A 24,674-nucleotide genomic window follows, 5' to 3' on the forward strand; every position below is an offset into this window, starting at 1 on the left:
TAAGGTTTCTAAGGACTTCTCTTAGCTAACTTTTACTATTTTATCAAAATTAGTAAAATCTAATTTTAAAATATTCTAGAATTCTGAATTTTTATTCATTCAGAAAACCTATTCTTGTTTGTCTGAATTACTGTGATTTTTTCCTGCAATTTTATTTATAACAGCTAATCAATATAGAAGAGGCAACATCTTTCAGCTTATACCTGCAGAAACTAATAAACTTGTATTTCAACACTAGCAAATATCAAGTGGTCACCCTTAAATTTCATAACCTTTTAAATCTGACCTTTCAAAGTTCTTATCATTCCTCTTAAATTAAGGGTAGAATGACCTTAATCAATCAAAATTCTACAGAAAACAAGAAATTATTTTATTGAAATTCTGCAAGCATAAGTCAGAGCTTTGATTCAGGTAGAGTGTTGTATGTGTGTGCATGTCCTCAATTTACTTCCTTAGACCCGATTAGAGCAGAAGAAATTCGGGTTATGAATATTTTCTACCTGAAGCAGAAATTCCTTTCAAGAAAAAAACAACCAAATGTCATATGAATTTCAGTTGACCACAAACATGGGTTCATGTACAAATGACATGAACATCAGGTGTTTATGACCAGATTTTCTCCTCGTTTCAGAAAACTTGAAAAAAAAAAAAGTCTAACAGGGAAAACTTGTTTAGTTGAGTCTACCTGACTTTATTTAAGCCTAAATCTTTTGAAAAGGATGCAAAATAAAACCAATTAGGGCTTTTTATAATACCAAGACAGGACATTAGAACAAACAGTTGAATGCTGTGGATGTTTTAAAATTGTATATCAACTTCAGATCATAAGCTTCAAATTAAATACTTACTCATCATTCACTACTAGTAAAGCTATGAACATCTACAACAATGGAAATATTACAACTTTATGCCTTTTGTTCAGCTGAGGAGTCTTGATGGGAAAACAGTGTTTCAAGACCTTTGACAACACAGATTTTTAAAAACATAGAAAAGAAAATAAATGTTCACATTATTTCTCCTTGGGGGCTAGGGTTAGTGTCCTTTAAATCTTTCTCTTCCCTGAAGTGCCTAAATAGTCCCCTGTATTAGATATTCCATAGATACTGAAAAAAAATTAAAAGCTCTTTGGTATAAAAGATATTGATCACAAGTCAATATGCACTATCTTAAGTTTAAAAGTAACCACATGGGAAAAGTGAAGGCAAGAATATCAACTATTTGCACTACTTCTTACTTGCAAATCTGAAGGATAACATATTCTGTATGGTGGTAACTAACACTTACAATGGAAAAAATTATAACTGCAAATAGTCAACAAATTCAGAAACTCAGGCATTGTAAAAGATATATATGGTTCTCAAATTAGCCAATAATAGCAAAAAATGTAAACAATTAACATTTTATATAGTTTGGAAGTGATTTGATTTTCACAAAAACCTGATGAGGTAAGTAGTTATTTCCCCTTGACAGAAATAAAAAGCCAGGGGTGCCTGAGTGGCTCAGTCAGTTAAGCATCTGCCTTCAGCTCAGGTCATGATCCCAGGGTCCTGGGATCGAACCCCGTGTCGGGCCTCTGATGGCAAGGAGCCTCCTTCTCTCCCCCACCCCTGGGACTCTTGCTGTCTCTCGCTCTCTCTCTCTAATAAATAAATTTTTAAAATCTTAAATAAAAAAAAATAAAAAAGTGAAAGAAGTTTAATGCATAGCCACATCTTCTGACTATAAAATCTGTGATCTCTCCACCATTACTCATTGCTTTGTGTGTAGATAAACCCAATATATACTTGAAGAAAGTATGTTTCTTAGTGACAGAATGGCTTAGAATGACATTTTGAGATAGGACTATTGTGGTAAAAATGACAAGTGACTAAGAGAAAAATCCAGAGGCCACTGCATATGAAAACTTTGATAATACACCAGTCACTGTGGGTTATACCAAGATGCACTGATGTGGTCTGAGATGAAAGATCGGTATGGTGGGGAACAATCCTCACATCATTTACACAACTTTTCTTGAAGTCCCCATCACTTCTAAGACATTTCTTATGGCAAGGAGAAAGGATGAAAGAATGAACAGATGGATGGATAGATCCATTCTATAAAGGAACCAATACTGTTATTTCCACACTATCCTGACCTTTGGCATTCCTGAGCTAGAACAAAGTCACTTCTATTATGTAGGGAAATTATGACTTATGGGTAGAGCTTGATTCAGAATACATATATAAGTTTACTAATTTTAGAAACTTACCAAACACCTGCTACGTTCTCAGTATTTAGACCTATTTGGGGCACTGTGGGATTTTCAGACATGAATAAGAAATGGACTTAAAGTCTAGAACAGGGGTTGACAAACTTTTTCTGTAAATAATGAGATAGTAAATATTTTAGGCTTTGTGGGGCCATACAGTCCTTGTTGCAAATACTCAACTCTACCACTGGAGCATGAAAGCAGTCACTGACAACACATACATAACTGGGCATGTTCCCCCAAAATTTTATTTATAAAAATTGGTGGTGAACTGGATATGGCTCATGGGCCACAGTCCTCAGGTTAGAATCAGTGATAGGATGTTGCCAACTCCACTCACCTCAAAACTCCACTCGACACAGCTGCCAGAGTGAGCTTATGTTTTAACACTATGTTGCTGCTATTCTTAAAACTCTTCAATGGCTTAGCACTACTCACAGGAAAAAAGTCCATACTTCTTAGCACAATATAAAAGGCTCTTTGTGCTCCACTCCCTGCTTTAGTCTCCTGACTTTTTCCCCACAATGTCTCTCTCTACCTCCCCTCCCCTACCTTTTATGCTGAAGCGATACTGAATTACCCTAACACACCATGCTATTTTGTGTCTCTGTTCCTTTGCCTTCTACCTAAAATGTCCTAACCCACCAAGAGACACATTCACCCAGAAATGTCTCTGTGAAACATCCTCTCACACCACGAGTTGACCACATCTGACACCCTTTCACTTCCTTACGTCTCCTGTCCTTTCTGTTACTGAATGTGGAGATTAAACCATGGGCTGCTCAGGGTAGGCAGTTTACTTCTTTCAGGTGTAGCATTAGCTGCCTGCACAGTGTCTGGCATAGAGTGGGTGCTGAATAAATCTACTGTGAACCAAAGTGAACCAAAAGTACCATAGTGATACATTACTATTTCAAGAAGGAAGACAATACATCCTTCTTAAAGGAGACAATCAGAAAAGGTTTGAAGAAAAGTGGTGGCATACGAACTAGGTATTAAAAAGATAAGTAAACATAGAGGGTAAAGACTTCCGCAAAACCAGGTAAGTGAAAAAATAAATTAATGTCTGATGACCAATGAGTATTTCGGTTTGGCTAAAGTATGGAGAATAATTGGGAACACATTTGGAAAGGCCAGTTTAGGGTCAGATCTAGAGGACCTTAAGGATCAGGCTAAGAAGCCTGTACTTTGTTCTGAAGTTTCTGTAGGGTAAAATAGTATGAAACAGGAAGACTAATAAAACAGAAGGTGGGTAGAAACTGAAGGACACTGCCAAGATAGAAGTGACAAAATTTGGCGAATGTCTTGATATAGGACAGAGCAGAGTGGCAGGAATTAAAGATATTCCTGAAGTTTTAAGCCTGGGAAATTGGGATAAACAGGAAAATAGGAACAGGAAGGAAAGCAGTTAAAAAAAAAAAAAAGACAGTGAATTTGGTTTGGGAATATTAAATTTGAGACCTGATAAAACATCGAGGTAGAGGTATTTTGTGTAAATCTGAAAGTGGGAGAAAGAAGCTTTCAAGAGATGAGACATAAATCTGGAAGTCATCCATCTATCCCTGAAGAGGAGAAGGGATGGTAAAGACTCAAAAGCACTTTATCAACATAAAAGTACCCTGGTATGTCTTCCTACCATAGTATCAGTAACATTATTGTACTAATTTACAAACATGTCCATCCGCCTGACTCTGAATTCCTTGAGAGGACAGGTCGTGGTTTATCATCTTTGTGTCTCCAGTTTAATACTCAGAAAACAGCAGGTATTCAGTGTATGTGCTGAATGAAGCAGCCCCCATAATTCTAGCATCATAGAAAACCCAACTTCCTATGACATGTTACAATTCTACACAGTACAAAGATTAAAAACTAAATTCTTCATACTCTTCATCTTCACATGTTTGTATCAGATGGCAGCAACCCGAGGCAGATGTGTTAGTGGTTACCATGGGACAGGTGCCAGCATCATCTACTTCCTGCCACTCTGAAGCTTTGGCAGCTGACAATTCCCATTCCTTTCACCATGTCTCTTCTCTGTCAAAAGTCAGCACTACCACAGCCCTTGGCACATTTGAAAGGAAAGGGAAAGAACACTGACACAGTATTTATAAAGCTGCAGAATCCTAATGTGTTAGCTGATTTTCCTGACCTTGATGTGTCGGTTCATAGCAGTGGACTGTGCCGCCCGCACCAGCCCCTCCAGTTCAGCACCGCTGAAATTCTTGGTCTCCACAGCCAGTTCTTTAATATCTACGTCAGCAGAGAGTAACTGATGCCCTCTCATCCTTGCAGTGTGGATGTGAAGGATCTGTAGTCGACCTTTCTCATCTGGTAAGCCTGGTAAAATTGAAAATAAAATAGAAATTATTATAATCCTAATGCTTTTCTTATAGGTACTTAAGCAGGTAAACATGTGCTCCTCATGATACACAACTTTTCTAACCAATGTTAAGTTATAGGACTCTGCTCTTACTAATGAACTCTAAACACACACCCCTCCCCCAACCAGTGACAGATCTGCTTACCTATCTCCATTTTAACTTCCAGTCTTCCAGGTCGAAGGAGAGCCTCATCTATCAGATCTGGTCTGTTGGTCATTCCTGAGCACAGATTTCAAAACAAAACAACAAAAGTTAAAAAATAAGATAAAATGTCCCTTCAGTATAGGTAAGAATAGTAATTTCTCAAACAAGTTAAGATATTTTAGGGGTGCCTGGGTGGCTCAGCTGGTTGACCGTCTGCCTTTGGCTCAGGTCATGATCCCGGGGTCCTGGGATTGAGCCCCACATCGGGCTCCCTGCTCCGCGGGGAGCCTGCTTCTCCCTCTCCCACTCCCCCTGCTTGTGTTCCCTCTCTCGCTGTGTCTCTCTCTGTCAAATAAATAAATAAAATCTTTAAAAAAAAAAAGATATTTTATAAAGGTCAAATAGAAAACCAATTATTCTCAAATAAAAATATCATTTGTTCTTGATCTGTTCTAATGGAAATACCTGAAGACTCTGCTTTAGTATTTCACTATACTGCCAATGGAATATAAATGTAATGAAAACTTCAAATATTTAAAAAGAGAAGGTACGGTTCAGAGAGGCTAAGTAGCCTGTCCAAGTGAGAGAGGGACAATGTGAACATGATCTGTCCAACCCCAAAGTCTCTCTCCTTTTTTGTAGGCCAATGGTTTTTAACCTTCATAAATACCAAAAGTTTTGTTTTGTTTTTTAAAGTCATCTTAAAAGAACCTCAGTACCTGAAACAGTTAAAAGAAGAAGTTATAATTGGGATTACACGATCTGAAGCTCACTCACAGACCCTGAGGCACCTCTGAGGGCCCCTAGAGGCCTACAGGATGCAATTTGAAAACCCCTGCATTACACTATGCTGCCTTTTCCATCTTTGAGCTATGAGCATACACCCATGAGTCACTAAAACCCATCTTTTATTTGTCCTATTAAGGCCAGACATTAAAATAGGTACTGAAGATTCTTCAATATCACCTGATTCTAATTTGGAAACATGGGCAACACAGTATTAACTACAACCTACACAGATCTTAATTCAGAACCTATGTGTCTTTTTGAAATCATAGAATTTTTTTTTTCAAAGCAAACATACCAATGACTAAGATGTTGTTCAGTTGCTCTACCCCATCAATTTTGGACAGCAACTGGTTGACGACAGTGTCATGAACTCCTGTGCTACCAGCCATGCTCCCTCTCTGCTTGCAGATGGCATCAATTTCATCAAAGATGATTATGTGCAAACCACTGTTAGCACCAAGCTGTTGAAGGAAGAAATTATAGTAAAGGTCATAATTTGAATATATTACTAAACAAACTAGTCAAAGAAAGCAAAACAAAGCTGTCACAGATTGATTTTGCTCCATTTTGACTAATAAATACAGCAGGTGTACTCATGGCTTCTACCCTTCAAAGGTATTAGAACTGCATTCTCAGAATTCTGCAAACTGAAAAGTCTTCCAGAACCTCATATTTAATAGCCATAAAACAAAAATGTACATTATATATTAATGAATGTGAATAGTCCATCAAATAACAACCTGTTCATGACATGCATTTCTTCTCACTACTGAAAAGAACTCATAATTATCAGATGTCTGTCTTAAGTCAGTGAATGGCAACTCCCTCCCATTTTCCCTGAATTTTGGTGAGAGAACAGTTGCAGCAAGCTTAACGTCTGTCATATTATATAACTAAGCAGTAACTCTACCCAGAGGTCGATTGGGAAGTGGGCAGATGACGGAAGGAGGTGAACATGATTCACATTTGGTTACATCACACGAAAACAAAGTACTTTTTCTAACAGTAAAGTGAGAACAAGAGACATAGTTTATAGAAAGAATAGTCAAGGGGGTACTATTTCTTCTGCATAGTGATTTGAGTTTGTTGAATACAGAGTCATTATAAGAAAATAGTTTGAGGGCGCCTGGGTGGCTCAGATGGTTGAGCGTCTGCCTTCAGCTCAGGTCATGATCCCAGGGTCCTGGGATCGAGTTCCGCATCGGGCTCCCTGCTCCTTGGGAGCCTGCTTCTCCCTCTGCTTCTCTCTCTCTCTCTCTCTCTCTCTCTCCCCACCTCTGTCGCTCATGAATAAATAAATAAAATCATTAAAAAAAAAAAGACTGCAACATCCTTTTAAAAAAAAAAAAAGAAAAAAAAAGAAAATAGTTTGCATATTGTAAACTTTTAATAGATGCAAATATTTTCAAATGCTAATAATTCATTAGGTTAACATGGACCTTCTAACAATTTATATTCAAGTACTTAAGTCTCTTATAGGAACCAAAGAAGGAAGTGCGCTCCATAAATTTTTTCTTTTTTTAAACAAACAAAATCAGGGATTAACAAAACAGGTGAAAATGAACATTAACTTACATATGGATAATATAAATAATGGGCATAATGAGATTCAGGATTAGATACAATTGGTATTCATTAAACCTCTGGTATGGATAGAATCTTTTTTTTTTTTTTTTTAAGAGTTGGGACTTTTATGGGGCGCCTGGGTGACTCAGTCAGGTAAGCGTCTGCCTTCGGCTCAGGTCATGATCCCAGGGTCCTGGGATCGAGCCCCGCATCGGGCTCCCTGATCAGCGGGAAGCCTGCTTCTCCCTCTCTCACTCCCCCTGTTTGTGTTCCCTCTCTGTGTCTTTCTCTGTCAAATAAATAAATAAAATTTTTAAAAAAAAAAAAGGTTTTTATTTTTAAGTAATCTCTATACCCAACATGGGGCTTGAATTCACGACTCAGAGATCAAGAGTCACATGCTCTACTGATTGAGCCAGCCAGGTGCCCCATGATAAACATTTTTGTACTTAACTCCTTGACAATAGATATGATTACTTCCTGAATGCAAATTGTTACTTTAAAAGGTGTGTTGAGTATTTTAAGGCCCTTGAAATAGGTTGTCAACTACTTTTCCAGAAAGATTTTATCATTTTATAATCCCACCAAGGTATATGACAGTGACTACCTTGGTATATCCTCACAAGTAATGAATATTAGAAAAATCTAAAAAGTAATTCCCAACTTGATAATCAAACAATGGTATTTTTCAATTGTTTTTAACTGACATTTGTCTGATTACTGAAGAAGATGGTACTTTCTAAAATCATGTTTTAAAATCATTTGTAATTTTCCTTTTATTATTTGTACATATCCTATGCACATTTTTGAGATTTAATAGTGTTTCTTATTGATTTATAGAAAAATTCTTTATATATTAAGGGTATTATTCATTTGTTATAAATATTTTATCCCAGCTTGCCGCTTATCTTTTATTTATGGTATATTTTTGAATCTAGAAGGACCTTTACTTTTTTTTTTACTATGTAAGTTGCCAAAATTACCCATTTTTAATTTTATGATTTTTAAAATTAATTTTACCCTTAAAATCCTTCCCTACTGTAGACCTGATAGTCACCTATATTTTCTTCTTTTAAATCTTTACTTTACATATAATTTTTCAATCTATCTGGAGTTTCAGTTTTGTAAATGGTACATGTGAAATAAGAATCCAAATAATTCTTATTCAAACAATTAACTGATCCAATATTGTAGACTAAATAATCTTTTCTCTTCATTGATTGAGATGTCATTTCTATCAGGCTTTATATTTTTATATTATTACCAGCCTATTCTACTACAGCAGTAGGTTGGGTAAGCTTGCTCCCTCCACACATTATTCTTTGTTATAACAATTTTGACTATTTTATGGGGCACCTGGGTGGCTCAGTTGGTTAAGTGTCTGCCTTTGGCTCAGGTCATGATCTCTGGGTCCTGGGATGTAGCCCCACATCAGGCTTCCTGCTTAGAGGCGAGTCTGCTTCTTTCCCTATCTCTCCCTCTGCGCCACCCCAGTTTGTTCTCTCTCTCTGTCTCAAATTAATAAATAAGATCTTTAAAAAAAATAATGTAGAATCTGTTTTTCAGTCACAAAATTTCCAAGAATTAATACCCTACCATACAGAAGTGTTTGGCAAAACTGAAGGTATAGTTCCAATTCCTTATCCTCAGTCTTTTCTACAGTTGGAAAGATGATAGCTTTTGGTATTGAAACTTTTTTTTAAGCAACCAAGCTATCATTTATCATCAGACATCTGTTCAATAAATATGACTATATTGAGAAAATTATTTTTTTTTCAGATTTGAACTTAGTTTTTAAAACACTGATGGAAGGAAAACAATCTGTAAGTAGTTCGGGGAAAAAAACCCTAGTTAAATTTCAGAAACCTTGAGGAACACATGACTATCATTTTGCAGAGAACTGCATTAAAGAGTGAACAATAATCCAAATATGAATAATAGAATATAAATACTATATTTTATGTTTTTAAAAATTTATTATGAAGTAAAACTGAATTTTGGTATGTAGTTTTGTGAGTTTTAACACGTGTAGAGTTTTTTTTCTTAAAGACTTTATTTATTTATTTGAGAGAGAGCCGCAAGTGCATGAGTGGGGGGAGGGGCAGAAGCAGACTCCCCACCCAGCAAGGAGCCCGATGTGGGGCTTGATCCCAGGACCATGAGATCATGAGCCGAAGGCAGACGCTTAACCGACTGAGTCACCCAGGTGCCCTGAGATTTTACGTTATTTTATTTATTTTATTTTTAAAGAATTTATTTATTCATTTAAGAGAGAGAGACAGAGAGAGCACAAGCAGGAGGAGAGGCAGAGGGAGAGGGAGAAGAAGACTCCCTGCTGAGCTGGGAGCCTGACATGGGGCTCAATCGTAGGACCTAAAGATCATGACCCAAGCCGAAGGCAGACACAGCCATCTGAGCCACCCAGGTGCCCCTCTACATTATTTTATAAGACACTTTTATTCAAGGTTGTCTGCCAATTTAGCATGAAACAAAAAGCTGCTAAAATGTATGAATTTTGTTGTCATTGTGCCTTATGTTGCCACTGGAATCATGACTTCCTTCTCAGTCTGACCTCAAAAATCATCTGTGTGGATGGGAAGCCAGACACAATAGGAACACTGTAGACCCACAGGAACAATCTGTCTTAAACATAATCAGTACAATTCTGACCTTTTCAGAACCTTACTAATCTTGTGACCTGTCATCAGGTGCCTTCCCCCAACCTAGTCAGTACAACCACACCAATTTTTACAGGTGTGTTACTTAAATAAAGGTAAGTTCTTGCAATAAATTAGGAGTCAGGTAAGGAAGATGTCAAGATTCGTCTTCACAGATTAATATAGCTGACTCATCAATAAACCCTTTACCAAAGAGTTTAAATTTCCACCATGCAATCCTCTTTAATTCACTGGCCTCTAGCTCTGCTCTTACCATCTGCAAAGTCTTCCCCCACAGAAACAGAGCTGATGCTGTTGAGCCCCTGGCAACTGCCTTCCATAACGGCTGTTCTATATTTAACTAGTTTGACCTATATGCAAGTGTTCATATCTGTCAGCCTGGACTGTCCAGAATCACAGAGGTGATGCTCTTCTTTATTATGTAACACATCTACCCTCCATGGGGTCATTAGCTGAGTATACCAAGCCATTCCTGGACGTAAGAATTGAGACAAGGTGTAACTGAAAAACCTGGCTAGATTAACATCTATCTAGAAATTCTTTGTCAACTCAGTTGTATCATTAGCAGTGTCATATTTAAACTGTCTGCAAGTTTAAAAACAGCACCAAAGATACCTATGCAGCCATGTGGAAACTATCACAACAGATTTTTATAAAATGCCTCTTTAAAAGGGGGACATTTTGACTCACCGGCACCTAGTGTTTAATCCTCAGTATACCATCAGGGTCATTAGACACCATTTCCATTTTTAAGTTTTTTTGTTGAACAATTTTAATGATTTATATTGATATTTCATGACTTTTTAAATTAGAAGTCTTCCACAGAAGAAAATGGAAAATATATTTTTAAAAAAATAGAATAAATAGGGCACCTAGGTGGCTCCAGTTGGTTAAGCATCTGCCTTCAGCTCAGGTCATGATCCCAAGGTCCTCGGACCGAGTCCCTGTGGAGCGGGGAGCCTGCTTCTCCCTCTGCCTCTGCCCCTCTCTCTGTCTCTCATGAATAAATAAAATCTCTAAAAAAAACCAGAATAGAATAAAACTCATTCTATCTTGCAATTACCATGTGAGTCCACTGGACCTTTTTATAAATCTAAGATTTATTATGCTATTTCAACACTCTAGAAATTACACCATCATTACTCATCAATTATTCCTAAGTATCCTAAAAAAGATTAAAATAATAAGAAAATGAAAGAATGATGGAATTGCTCAGAGGGATAATGCAATAGTGAAATCAAGACTGCTATGATATCATCCTTCAGTTTTCTTACTGTGTTGCCCAAAAAATTACATCTTTCAAGAAGGTATAAAAGAAGTCTGGAGACGCCATCCACCATCTTTGTTGCCTGGTTTTAGTTTTAACTGAACACAGTTGGAAATTCAGACCCCCGCCCCACTGGCCATAATGGCAAAGAAAAGACAACCAACAGAGGAAAATATTTCACTTATTACATCTAATCCAAAAATTAATGCAGAGTGATATAGCAGCACTTGAGACTCTAATGAAGATGGTGAAATTGATGATTATAAGTAAAATCTCAGCCTATGACCTCAGATGATGTTATCCTGCATATATTTTCTCCAACTCAAGTGAGGGGTGCCTGGGTGGTGCAGTCAGTTGAGCACTGACTCTTGGTTTCAGCTCAAGTCTAATCTCAGGGTTGTGGGATCAAGCTCTGTGGCAGGCTCCACACTCAGTGGGGAGTCTGCTTGAGTTTCTCCCTCTCTCTCCCTCTGCCCCTACCTTGCCGCCACTCCCTCTCTCTCTCAAATTAAAAATAAAGAATGAGCGAATAATATATTTCTAAGGACAAAAAAGTGGCATTTTCATCTAGTTATTCAACAAAAATCTTCATTGTGCAATATTTTGTGACAAGAAACTAGACCATCTCATTTTTCTAAAAGACATATGACAGTATTCTTTCTTTTATTTCATTAGGCATCAAAATTTCCTTGATATGGTTTCTAAGTAGACAGATGCTGAAGACAGGTATTATAGAGATGATGATAAGAAATAGGTGATATAGATATTAAAAAATTTGACCATTCTAAAAGGTGTATACAAATCTAAAAATGAAAATGTTTTGCAATTATGGAGTATCTGGTGGCCATCCTCTCCTCAACAAAATAATGTTTTAAAAAAAAAAAAATTCTTCAAGTATTGTGTCTTGACAATGCAAGTACAAAAAGAACCAGAAGTGATGACAAGCTAGACTCCATTAAGGGTGTATTTAAAACTTAGAATCAGGGACACCTGGGTGGCTCAGTCAGTTAAGTGTCTGCCTTCAGGTCAGGTCATGATCCCAGGGTCCTGGGACAGAGTCCTCGCTGAACAAGGAGCCCACTTCTCCCCCTGCCTGCCACTCTCCCTGCTTGTGTTCTCTCTCTCTCTAACAAATAAATAAAAAATAAAATCTTTAAAAAAATAAAAGAAAATAAAACTTAGAATCAGTATGCAGAAGTTCATGCATGACAGCTGATGAGCCATTAGTTACATTCAGAAGCTCCTGCCCATTTGGATGGGGATAGATATATAGATATCTGCATTATTTAAGTTCTTATTAAATACATAATAGTCTTTCACTCCCTTTTATTCTTACATTTGTAAATTATTTGTAAAATATCTTACATTTGTAAATTATTTGTAAAATAACTTAAAAATAACTTTCAACCCAGATACTAAATGGTGGTGACAATTTTTCTTGGTACACTCAGTGTTAAGATTTTTGAAAGAGAGGGCGCCTGGGTGGCTCAGTCGTTAAGCGTCTGCCTTTGGCTCAGGTCATGGTCCCAGGGTCCTGGGGTCAAGCCCCACGTCCGGCTCCCTGCTCAGCAGAGCCTGCTTCTCCCTCTCCCTCTGCCTGCCACTCTGCCTGCTTGTGCTCTCTCCATCTGTCGAATAAATAAATAAAATCTTAAAAAAAAATTAAAAAAAGATTTTAGAAGGCGAAAATATTGTAGTAATAGGGATGAACAGTAAAACTAAATTGGTTCTGGGACTGTCCGAAGAGTTACTGGACTTGTGATTACTGGACCTGTACCAATCCACCAGGGCCCATGCCTTTTAGAACCAATGTGGCTGAGGACAGAGACCTGAGACCATGATCTGAGCCAAAACCAAGTCAGACACTCAACTGACAGACACCCAGGTGCCCCTGCTAGTTGTTATTTTTAATTGTGGTTTGTCTTTTTTGTACTTATTATAAAGGAGTTATTACAGAGAATTTATAAAACGTCAATTCTTTGTGGATTATATGCAGTGCAAATATCCTCTCCAGTTCGAGACATCTGTAATTGTGTGTAATCTGACAGAGAGAATTTTCTTCATATTATATTAATGTAACCAAATTAACATTTTTTTTTTATGGATTTAAATACTTTATCTTAACAAAGAAATTCTTCTTGGGGTGCTTGGGTGACAGTGAGTGAGTGAGTGAGTGAGTGAGTAAGTAAATAAATAAATAAATAAACAAATAGGGCACCTGGGTGGTTCAGTGGGTTAAGCATCTGCCTTCGGCTCAGGTCATGATCCCAGGGTCCTGGGATCAAGCTCCACATCGGGCTCCCTGCTCTGCAGGGAGCTTGCTTCTCCCTCTGCCTGCAGTTCCCCTGCTTGTGCGCTCTCTCTCTCTCTCTGTGTCAAATAAATAAATAAAATCTTTTAAAAATAAATAAATAAATAAATACCCCTCCCCCCCTTTAAAAGAAATTCTTCTCTAGCCTCAATTCTTAAGGCTTTTTGCCTACATTTCTTCTAAAAATGTTTTCTCTGGTAAATTTTAGTTTTAGTTTTTTGTAAATCTATTTTGTAATTCTGTATGATATGATAATGACTGTATTTTATTTTTATGAAACAGAAAGCTGATGATCTCATCCTGATTCATGGAATATTCTTTCTCCTTTGATTTGCATTGTCACTCTTCACATAGCAAGTTCCTCCTGTGTTCTATTCTGTTTCCTTGGTCTGTTTATGCAAGAATATATAATGGTCTCAATTACTACAGCTTTCCAGTAAATCATGATATGAAATAAGTCTTCATAATTTTCCAAAATTTTCATGGCTCTTCAAGTATCCAAAAAAAAAAAAATCAAGTTGTCAAATTCCAAAAAAGTCCCATTAGACTTGATTGGAAAAGCATAAATTTATAAATTAATATGGGCAGAACTGTCATTTTATGACATTGTCAGTATTCCCACACATAAACATGGTTTATCATTTATTAGCTCTTGAAAAAAAGATTCTCAAAAATGTTTATAATTTTCTCCCTTAATTTTCCTGTTAAGATTTAATTCTAGGTACCTTATCATTTTGACTGTTGATATAAGTGAAATTTTTTTTAAAGTTACATTTTCAATATCTTCACATTTTCTTTGAATCTTGCCTTCTAAAGAATATGAGTTTTATTCCTTTCCCAGCTCCTCCTCATGCTTTGGAAAAGCATGAAAGTTATACACAATTTTCACAAACAGACTTAACTTAAAGTTTGATGTTAATTAACAGTATTATCTTCTTCCCAAATAATACAAAGATCTTACATAGACTTAATCCACTTCCCCTATGTTTTGTTCCATATTTTAGTTCTATCCTTAAAAAAAAAAACCAAAAACCCATATTGATGACTATTATTGTTGTCCCATGCAGTGATTATTAAGTTTATTTCTTTTAAACTTTTTTTATGGTGAACTACAGCATACAGAGAGGGGAAGTTCACAAAATATGAATGCATGTTTCAAGGAACTGTCATAAAATGAACATCCATATAACATAACAAGAAATAAAACAGTGCCAGCATCGTGGACGCATGTCCTCACAACTCTTCCCCAATATCCCTCCCCATTATTCCCCATAGGCAACCCCAATCTGATTTTTTATGGAAACTACTTCTCACTCTTCTTTATGGTTTACCACCTAAGCATGTATCATTGAACCTTATATTTTAGTTGAACCTTATATAAATGGAATCATACAGTACGTATTCTTTCTTGCCTGGTTTCTTTTGCTCAACATTTATTTGTAAGATTCACAGCTATGTATAACCATAGTCCATTTCTTTCTTTCTTTTTTTTCAAGTATTTTTTATTTTTTATTGTTATGTTAATCGCCATATATTACATCATTAGTTTTTGATGAAGTGTTCCATGATTGTTTGTGCATAGTCCATTTATTTCTTATTACTGTGTAATATTTCACTGTATATTTACATGACAATTTATCCATTTACCGGATACAAAGTTCTAACTTAACAGTTCTTCTCTTTCAGCTTCTTAGAAATAGCATTCAATGGATTTCTGGTTTCCATCATCATCTGTGTTGGTATTTCCTATCACTTTTCATTGCTTTCATCCTTTGTCTCTGGTTATTTTTGTCTAACATCTTTCAGTGCACTAATTCTCTCTTCAGATGTGTCTAATCTGCTGTTTAAACCCATCTACCTGAGTTAATTTCAGTTGCTGAATTTCTCATTCCCAGAATTTCCATTTGATTTTGTTTTTCATTTTTCACTGCTCGGCCAAAATTCTCAATCTTATTTCCCTTTGAATGTGGTAAGTGTAGTTATTTTAAGTCTTTATCTGAGAATTCCACTATCTGGAGGCCCAATTTCTATCACTTTTGTTTCTCTTTCTTCAAGTTGCCTATGTCTTTGTATACCTGACTGCTTTTGACTACAACCAGGCATCTCATTTGCAAACTATAGAAATAATTTGTGGCCTTGCATGATACTACCTTCCTCCAGGAAGGATCTATAATTCTGCTGGATGCTGAGGGGCACTAGTCATTTAGGAACCTTCAATTTAATTTTAGAGAAATTAGATGTGATTCAAAGCTGGCCTCTGTGAGAGCATGTCTACTTCTGATTAACCCCTGCTTCTATTGTGCAGCCTTCCAGAGTCCCAACTCAAACTGAGGCATGTTCATCAGGTGTCCTCTCTTCATGAGCCATGCATTTTAACCTCTGGCCCCTTACTCCCACTGGCCTGTCAAAAGGGCTGCACAGCTGTTTAGCAGTTCCCTCCAGAAATGGCTAATATCTCCAAAGGAATGGTGACCCTACACACCAGGACCTTTGTTTCTGGGCCTCCATTCTCCTCCTCCCCAGGGGTTTGCTAATAACTATCAACCCCATGCTATCATTAGTCCAGGATTCATTTTTAAATCAATTTCTCAGCATGGGGGCCCCTGACCACAAAGGTCAGGAGTGGTGGTAGTGGTGGTGGTGGTGGTGGTGTGTGTGTGTGTGTATGTGTGTGTATTTTCAAATTCTAAGCATGAGTTAAGAATCCATAGTTCAGAATTCCCATGAGAGATTCTATAGCTCCCACTGCAGAACTCAGACAGGTGGTTAAATGTTTTTGTTATTTCTTTGTGCTGGTGAGCAGACAATTTCTAGACCATTCTTTTCAGTGAGGACACAACCCCTTTGAAGGTTCCAGTTCCTAGTCCACATCTTAAGTGGGTTCAAGTGCCTGCTAGTGAGTACTAAAACCCAAACTCATACATTACCAAAACCAAAAGCCACAGCTCTTATCTTTACCAGTCTAATTTTCAGAGTTTTCTTTTCATTTCTGGAGCTCTCCTTTTCTTTCTTGAGAACTAAATTATGAATTTAAAATGATTTTAGTTATAGTTTACCCAGCATTTGAAGGTGTTTATGGAAGACAGGTTTTCAGGTTACCTAGTCTACTGTATTGCTAGAAGCAGAAATCCTATGGCATTGTTTTTAAACTTTTGTCAATGAAATAAATATGTTAGTATTAGTTAGTTAGTATGTATGAGGGTTAGTATGAAGGTTTTCCAAAGAAATATAATAAGATGGATCTATAGATCCATCCTATTGGATACCTGAAAATACACACACACACACACACACACACACACACACACACACACACACACCTTATAGATCTAAATCTATATCTATCTACAGAAAGATTAATTATAAGGAGTTGGGTAACCCAATTATGGGGCTTGACAAGTCCCCATATCTGCAGTTGGCAAGCTGGAGACACAAGACGGGCTGCAGTTTCAGTCTGAGTGTAAAGGCAGGGAAGAACTGATGGCCCAGATAAAAGCAGTCAGGCAGTAGGAAATTCCCTTAGTCAGGGGAGGAGTAGCCCTTTTGTTCTAGTCAGACTTTCAACTGATTGAATGGGGCCCACCCATATTAGGGAGGGCAATTGCTTTACTCAGTCTACCAATGCAAATAGTAATCTCGTGCAGAAATATCCTCACAAACACACCCAGAATAATGTTTAACCAAATGTGTGGGCACCCTGAGGCCCAAACTGACACATAAAATTAACCATAACAATTAGTAAACTCTGGTTTGACTTTTAATTAATTTTTTTCTCAGACCCACATCAAACTTTCCTTTGAGACCTAACAACTCATACCTGTCACTCTACAACTGAGGAGACTCCGTGGTAAGTAAGCTAGCTTTCTGCTCATGAAACTTACATACAGGTAATTCTATAAGTCATTTTACAAATTTAATTTCCCCTTTTTCCAAAGGACAAATGAGTTCAAGTCTCTGAAAGTCATGTGGAATAAAAGTGACACCCAGAAATAAATTCATGATCTGTTTTTGCAAAGTTTGGGCTTATACAATCATCTATCTTTGTATTATGGACGTGTGGGTAATGACATCTGTTCACATCATGTAAATTCCCCATAATCCCTGGTTCAGTGATATAATTCAGTACTAAATAAAATTTACCTGCATGTTTTTCAAAACATGGATCACAGTAACAAAGTTTTCCACCATAGCTTTGGGTTTCATTCATTGTATAAATGAAAACAAACTTTTACTGAATTATACTTATATTAACATTACCCTCCTTTGCTCCTCTTCAGCATCAGCAAAGAGTTTACGAATGTTAGCCTCTGATTCTCCCACATATTTGTTAAGGATTTCTGGCCCATTGACCACTTTGGGCTCCCTTGCATTCAACATCTTGCCAATCTGTCGAGCCAAGAGAGTCTTACCACAACCTGGGGGCCCATATAACAGGATGCCTTTAACATGTTTGCAACCTAAAAAGGAAAAGAAAACAGTCTTATAACAACTAAAATCCAAGGAAAATTTCCATCTAAAGGAAAATTTTCTTTCTTCTTCATATGCATGTTAGGAAAACTATAGTCATGTCATTAATATATAATATCCAAGTGCCATGAGCAGAACAAGAATGAACTAAAGCTTTTTTTTTGTGATTGAATTTACATAAACTTTATTTTTGTTTGTTTGTTGTTTTTGTTTTTTTATTTTTATTTTTTTTTATTTTATTATGTTGATCACCATACATTACATCATTAGTTTTTGATGTAGTGTTCCATGATTCATTGTTTGTGCATAACACCCAGTGCTCCATGCAGAATGTGCCCTTTTTAATACCCATCACCAGGCTAACCCATCCCCCTACCCTCCTCCCCTCTAGAACCCTCAGTTTATTTTTCAGAGTCCATCGTCTCTCATGGTTCGTCTCCGCCTCCAACTTACTCCCCTTCATTCTTCCCCTCCTATCTTCTTCTTTTTCTTTTTTCTTAACATATGTTGCATTATTTGTTTCAGAAGTACAGATCTGTGACTCAACAGTCTTGCACAATTCACAGCGCTCACCATAGCACATACCCTCCCCAATGTCTATCACCCAGCCACCCCATCCCTCCCACCCCCCACCACTTCAGCAACCTTCAGTTTGTTTCCTGAGATTAAGAATTCCTCATATCACTGAGGTCATATGATACATGTCTTTCTCTGATTGACTTATTTCACTCAGCATAACACCCTCCAGTTCCATCCACGTTGTGGCAAATGGCAAGATCTCATTCCTTTTGATGACTGCATAATATTCCATTGTGTTTATATACCACATCTTCTTTATCCCTTCATCTGTCGATAGACATCTTGGCTCTTTCCAGAGTTTGGCTATTGTGGACATTGTAAAGCTTTTTTTTTTTTTTTTTTTTTTTAAGTAGGCTCCACACCCAACATGGGGTTTGAACTCATGACCTGGAGACCAAGAGTCACATGCTCTACTGACTGAGCCAGCCAGGTGCCCCTAAAACTCTTTTTTTAAATAGAAAATCCAGAAAAAATTCCTACACAAGTTACCAATATTTGAGTGTGAAAGCTGCCAATTAAAGGTCTTTGGAAAAGTATATTCGAACTATCATTTACAACTTTTAACTCTGAAGATGTCTCTCTGACCTAAATACCTAATTAGGAAGTATTACTTATTTTCCATTAGTTTTTACTTTACAAAGAATAAAAGAGATCTGCTTTTAGGCAAATTTAACTCAACAAAAATCTATTATGATATGGTAGGCTATGGAAACCATATCTTAGTCATAGAAATTACAGGTCTACCTGTCAACACAAGCCCTTGAAGAACGGGCAAACATGTTTTGAGCTGGCTGGTATAGAGCAATCCAGAAGGATCCAGATGGATGTTACAACTTAGTGGATAAAGTTGAATGTCCTACTTCATGTGACTAATGCCAAGGGAGGCACACGCTTGTGTCAGCACCACCCAGATGAAGATGAAGTTTCAGAAGAACAGTATTCAATTCTTTTCCAGGCAAGCATTGCTAAATGCCTTAAAAGGTATCAGTAACAACAGGGAAAAAGCAAGACTGGTGATTTAGACTCCCCAGGATTTCTTTAGCCAACTCTTCACGAGCATTTACTTCATTTCTAAGATTCCGATGACCTGTGGTTTCAGTTTACTAACTCTAGGAATTCTCACTTTTCTTGCAGTTTCACACTTAGGATGCATGACTCTTTTCTTATGAGTTTTTTCCTTATACTACACCAAAAAAAAAAGCATTCTGTGAAATAATGATTTATTAGATTTAGGTGTTACACTCAAAAAGTACAGGTGAAAAAGAAAATTTCTGGAAATGAAATATAGTGTTTCCATGTATAATAGTTTGTCCTCATTTGGAATGAAAGCCTTAAAAACTGTTTCTTCGAAAAAAATTATGACAATACATTTAATAACTCACATAAAAGAAATCACAAGGTACAACCAACTCTACTAGATATTTTAGATTCTGAGTAGGAAGACCCTTTGGGTTGCCAGTATGGTCACTGCTTCTGTATATCAAAAAAAGACTCCCTTTTAAATCCTTGAAAGTAATGAGATATGTGCTTATGGTTAGATTTGTAGAGACAAGGGGAACTTAGTGGAAACCCTTGAAGGCTTAGAGTCTTAACCCTTCTCATCACAGAGTAAATTCCTGTCCTGAGAACCATGGCCAATAAAATGTCTTTGCCCTTGATCCACTCTTGGAGCACAAGGCGTACTGAGATAAGGGGGTAAGCCCTGAGCTTCTCCTAGAGGCCAACACCATGAGGCACTGCCAGCATCCAAACCACTGGGGCACTTTTGATGAAGACTTTGGAACCTGGCTGCTAATCTGAGCCAACTGCTACCATCATGACTTGAAACTATTCATATAAACCACAGCAGAGGCAGGTGGTCATGGTGGTGGTAAAACAAGGCACAGGAAAGGGGAGCCAAAAAGGAGAAAATGAAGACTTGCTGAGGACCTACAAAGTACTAGGCCTTATCCTCATCCTCTAATTTCTTAACTTTATCCAAGTTTATCAACTTCCTCCTAATGGTACTTCCTTCTACATTAAGCTATACTCTCTTTCAATTCCCTAGCCTTCTTACACTTCCGTTCTACCCATCAGGCCTGGCCCACAGAATGGCTTTACTGCACCTACAGGCCTGGCCACAGAATGGCTTTACTGCACCTACATGTTGGCCACAGAGCATAACCAGAGAAAATTACACCACTGTCCTGACTGATACTCTCACAATTTCCTATTAGCCAATTTCAGTTCCACGCTCACTGCTTCTCGATATTGCATGCCACCCTTTACTGGTTTCTGTCAGTCTACCTCCTATTCTCTGCATTAATTATCCAGATCTTCACTGTTCTTCTCTTCTCAAGTGCTACCCCATGCATTTATTTTTTTTAGATTTTATTTATTTATTTGACAGAGAGAGAGAGAGAGAGAGAGAGAGAGAGAGAGAGAGCGAGCCAGAGAGACAAGTAAGGGAGATAGCAGAGGGAGAGGAAGAAGTGAATTCCCCACTGATCAAGAAGCCTGATGCGGGGCTCGATCCCAGGACTCTAAGATCATGACCTGAGCCGAAGGCAGCACTTAACCAATCGAGCCACCCAGGCGCCCCTACCCCATCCGTTTAATTCATAGAAAAGATCTAGATTCCTACTTCACATATTAAAAAAAAAAAAAAAGACTATCAAGTATGAAATCCCTTTAGCTCATTGCTTCTCTAACCACAAATTCATCTGCAGACACATCCATTCTCAACCTCACCACGGCTTCTCAAAGGAGTTTCTTTCCTTTTCCCCAAGGTTTAAGTTGCAATTATTTGTTTATATACCTTCTCCATTAGACCATGAACTAACTATTCAAGGGCAGGTGCTATCTCATCAAGCTGGAATTGCAAACATCCACCATAATGTCTAGCATATAATATGTACTCAGTAAATGGCTAAATAAGTAAATTGTAGTTGATTCCTTTCCTACAAAACTCAAAAGAAAATGAGGGAGAGAAGACCATTTAAAAAAATTATTTGAGGGACGACTGGGTGGCTTAGTTGGTTAAGCGTCTGCCTTTGGCTCTGGTCATGATTCCAGCGTCCTGGGATCAAGTCCCGTATCAGGCTCCTTGCTCTGTGGGGTGCCTGCTTCTCCCTCTCCCTTTGCCTGCCGCTCCCCCTGCTTGTGCTCCCTCTCTTACTCTCTCTGACAAATAAATAAAATCTTTTAAAAAAATAAGATTTAAAAAAATTATTTGAAGCTCTTCATTTATGGAAGTGTTTATTTTCGTAACTGAACTTATTTAAATACCTAAAAAACATATTTACAGTGACTGGGACTTTGCAAATTTAGCAGAAGAAACTGCATAATATATAACATAGACCCTCCTCAACTTATGATGAGGTTACTTCCTGATAAACCCATTGTAAGTTGAAGACAACCCTTGTGATGGCACGGCCAACTGGGAGCGGTGGGTGCCGCTGCCCAGAATTATGAGAGAATACTGTGCTCTCTAGCCCAGGAAGACCAAAATTCAAAATTTGAAATATGGTTTCTACTGAACGCATATCACTTTCACACCATCATAAACTCAAAAAATCATTAAGTCAAACCATCGTAAGTTGGAGACTGTCTGTACTAGAGTCTTAACTCCGTAATTCTGTTTTCATCTGTGGAAAATGCTCAATTTAATGTGGTTTGAATTAAATGAACTCAGACTTTATAAACAATTCACAGAATATTACCATGAAGTCTGAAAGAGATAAAATGCATATCCATGGAACTTACTGTATTTCATACAGATCTCTGAAATGACAGAATCTACTCAATATGACACCAACAGGAATGTCATAGAAGCTCTAGTTCTGCATTAGAACTATAATTCTTTCAGGATCTCAAGAAAGCACATCAAAAATATACATTGACATGTGAAGATTTTCAAAATCCACTTCCAAAAAGGAAGCAGTTACTTGAATAAGCAGTGGAAATGGGACTTTGTTATTACTACTATTATTATAGCCTATTCTGACTTATTAAATAAGCATTGGTCTCTAATTTTAAATGAGTCATAAAAACTCTTCGTAAGTAATTCCATTCAACAAAAGTGTATTAAGCTCCTGTTTGGACTAGACATGAAACTAGGTGTTAGGGATACAAACATGAAAAAGGCAGTCCCTACCTGCAGGGCATTTCTGGTTTAGTAGGAAAGACAGAAATAAAAATAGGTTATCTACAATATAATATGACATTATCAGAGATATATATGAAATATTTTTGGAACCTGGCCATGAGAGACTGACTTCTCCTAGGGTGATGGCAGAAAATTAGGAATGGACACAGGAAGAAATAATATTTAGTGTAGGCCTTGAAGGACAGATAGCAGGAGGTTCATGATTGGGCACAGGAGAGGAAATGGCACCTAACGAGGGAAACTAGCATGATCAAAGGCATAGAGGTATGGACATAGAAGCTGTCCTTTCAAAACAGCCAGTAGTAACCTGTTGTGGCTACAGTCTTGGAGGGGAGGGGAGAGGAGTGCCTGGAGACTCCCAACTATGGAAGGCCTTGACAACTATGGAAGGCCTTGACACCATGCCCAGGAGTTTTTAATTTGTTTTATAAAAACCCTGAGGATTTTATTCAGGGAGAGTGCACAATGAGATATACGTCTAAAAACTAACTCTGGTGGTAGAGTGGAGGAAGGACTAGAGAACAAAGATGAGAGGGTAAAAGTGTAGTTGGAGGAATATTTTTAACCTTTTTCTGGGGACACTGCCTCACTGGCTGGCTCGGGATTTTTGCCAATTAAACTTTCATTTCCCTCCAAGTCCTCTGGAAGCATATGAACAAATGGGTCCAGAGGCCTTAGGAGGACACCTCCCTACAGATGCCCCAGCTTTCTCCTGAGCTTCTGCGGGACATTAAGACATGGCTCTGATGCTGGAAAGCCTCTGACCTGTCCTGACTGCCAAGCTGAACTGACTGCTGTCACTTGTTCTTTCTTGATGTCCTACGTGCCTCACTACTCAGAACTTAGAGCAGGCATGGAAAGAAGAGAAATCAGTGGAACTGACTCATTTAAATTGTCATATTCTCTCATTCTATCTCTTACATTCTTTCCCATGGAATCATCCAATGGACCTGTCCTGAAAAATGCACATGTACAAAAAAATTGCATGCAGTTTTGATGGTATTCTTAGATCCTCTGAGGCCTATTCATGGAATCCAAATTTAAAACCCCTGAATGTACTACAGAAATAATCCAGACAAGAGACCAGAAATGGAAAGAGGCAATAGTCCTAAGAAATTGTAGTAGGAAAAGAAAGGAAGATTTGGGAGATATTCATCAGAGCTCAGAGACCAAAGGAAAATAAAAGAAAGAGGAGTAGTCAAGGTTGACCCAAAAGGTATGTAGCCTGGGCACATGGTAAAATGATGAAACCCTAGAACATAACTAAGAAGTTAGCAAGAGGAGATTAGAGGAAATCATAACTGTTTTTGGCTATAAGGCCTTTAAGATTCAAGTAGTAACATCCCTTAAAAAATGCAGGTTGAGGGGTGCCTGGGTGGCTCAGTCAGTTAAGTGTCTGTCTTCAGCTCAGGTCATGATCTCAGGGTCCTGGGATCAAGTCCCGAATCAGGCTCCCTGCTCAGCGGGGAGTCTGCTTCTCCCTCTCCCCTCTGTTCCTTCCCCAGCTTGTACTCTGTCTCTCTCAAATAAATAAATAAAATCTTAAAAAAAAAATACAGACTGAAATCTCAAAAAAGATAGCAAAACCATTGGTTCCACGTTTTTGAATGCCTGCTCTGGGCACATGAAAAGCCACAAGAAGTTTTAAGCAGAGGTGTTGTGATAATGGGGACAAATGCTGCAGACATAGAGGATGGGGCCTGGAAAGAGAACACTAGATTTAAAAACCAGGAAGTTCATGCTGATCTGGGCCATAAGGTCTTGGGTCAGGGTCAGATCATTTTGGGTTGAGGTAGGAGAAGGAAGCTAAGTAATATAAGCAGGAACAAACAGAGATCACAATTTGGGAAACTCTGGCAATACAAAGGAGGGATTTCAAGAGGTATCTTGCAAGGAAACCTCTTCTTCTGAGATTAGAGATTAGTTAGGGAAAAGGGGATGAGGAAGTGAGCTGAGGTTTTGCCTGCTGTGCTCTACTTACTATGTGAAGCAGGAGCTAGGTCATCTACAAAATGAGGGACAAGGTGATGATCCTGGGAAGCATGGTAAAGATTTGGAAAGAACATGGGGAACCGGGAAAATGTGTGGGAACTC

The 24,674-nt window shown here is 37.8% G+C and overlaps 1 protein-coding gene across 4 annotated transcripts in view; it reads right to left on the reverse strand.

The window, feature by feature from the left end:
• NSF (N-ethylmaleimide sensitive factor, vesicle fusing ATPase) overlaps positions 1 to 24,674 on the reverse strand; it is a 157,631-nt gene that overhangs the window by 50,239 nt on the left and 82,718 nt on the right. For all 4 annotated transcript variants that reach the window (XM_027625135.2, XM_027625136.2, XM_027625137.2 and 1 more), the window contains exons 9-12: positions 17,645 to 17,844; positions 5,861 to 6,026; positions 4,777 to 4,851; positions 4,401 to 4,588 (exon numbers count right to left, since the gene is read on the reverse strand). In XM_027625135.2, the coding sequence (XP_027480936.2) occupies positions 4,401 to 4,588; positions 4,777 to 4,851; positions 5,861 to 6,026; positions 17,645 to 17,844 (629 nt within the window). The remainder of the gene's footprint in view (positions 1 to 4,400; positions 4,589 to 4,776; positions 4,852 to 5,860; positions 6,027 to 17,644; positions 17,845 to 24,674) is intronic.

Source organism: Zalophus californianus, chromosome 16 (assembly GCF_009762305.2).
Source record: "Zalophus californianus isolate mZalCal1 chromosome 16, mZalCal1.pri.v2, whole genome shotgun sequence".
In the NCBI taxonomy this organism is placed as follows: Eukaryota; Metazoa; Chordata; class Mammalia; order Carnivora; family Otariidae; genus Zalophus; species Zalophus californianus.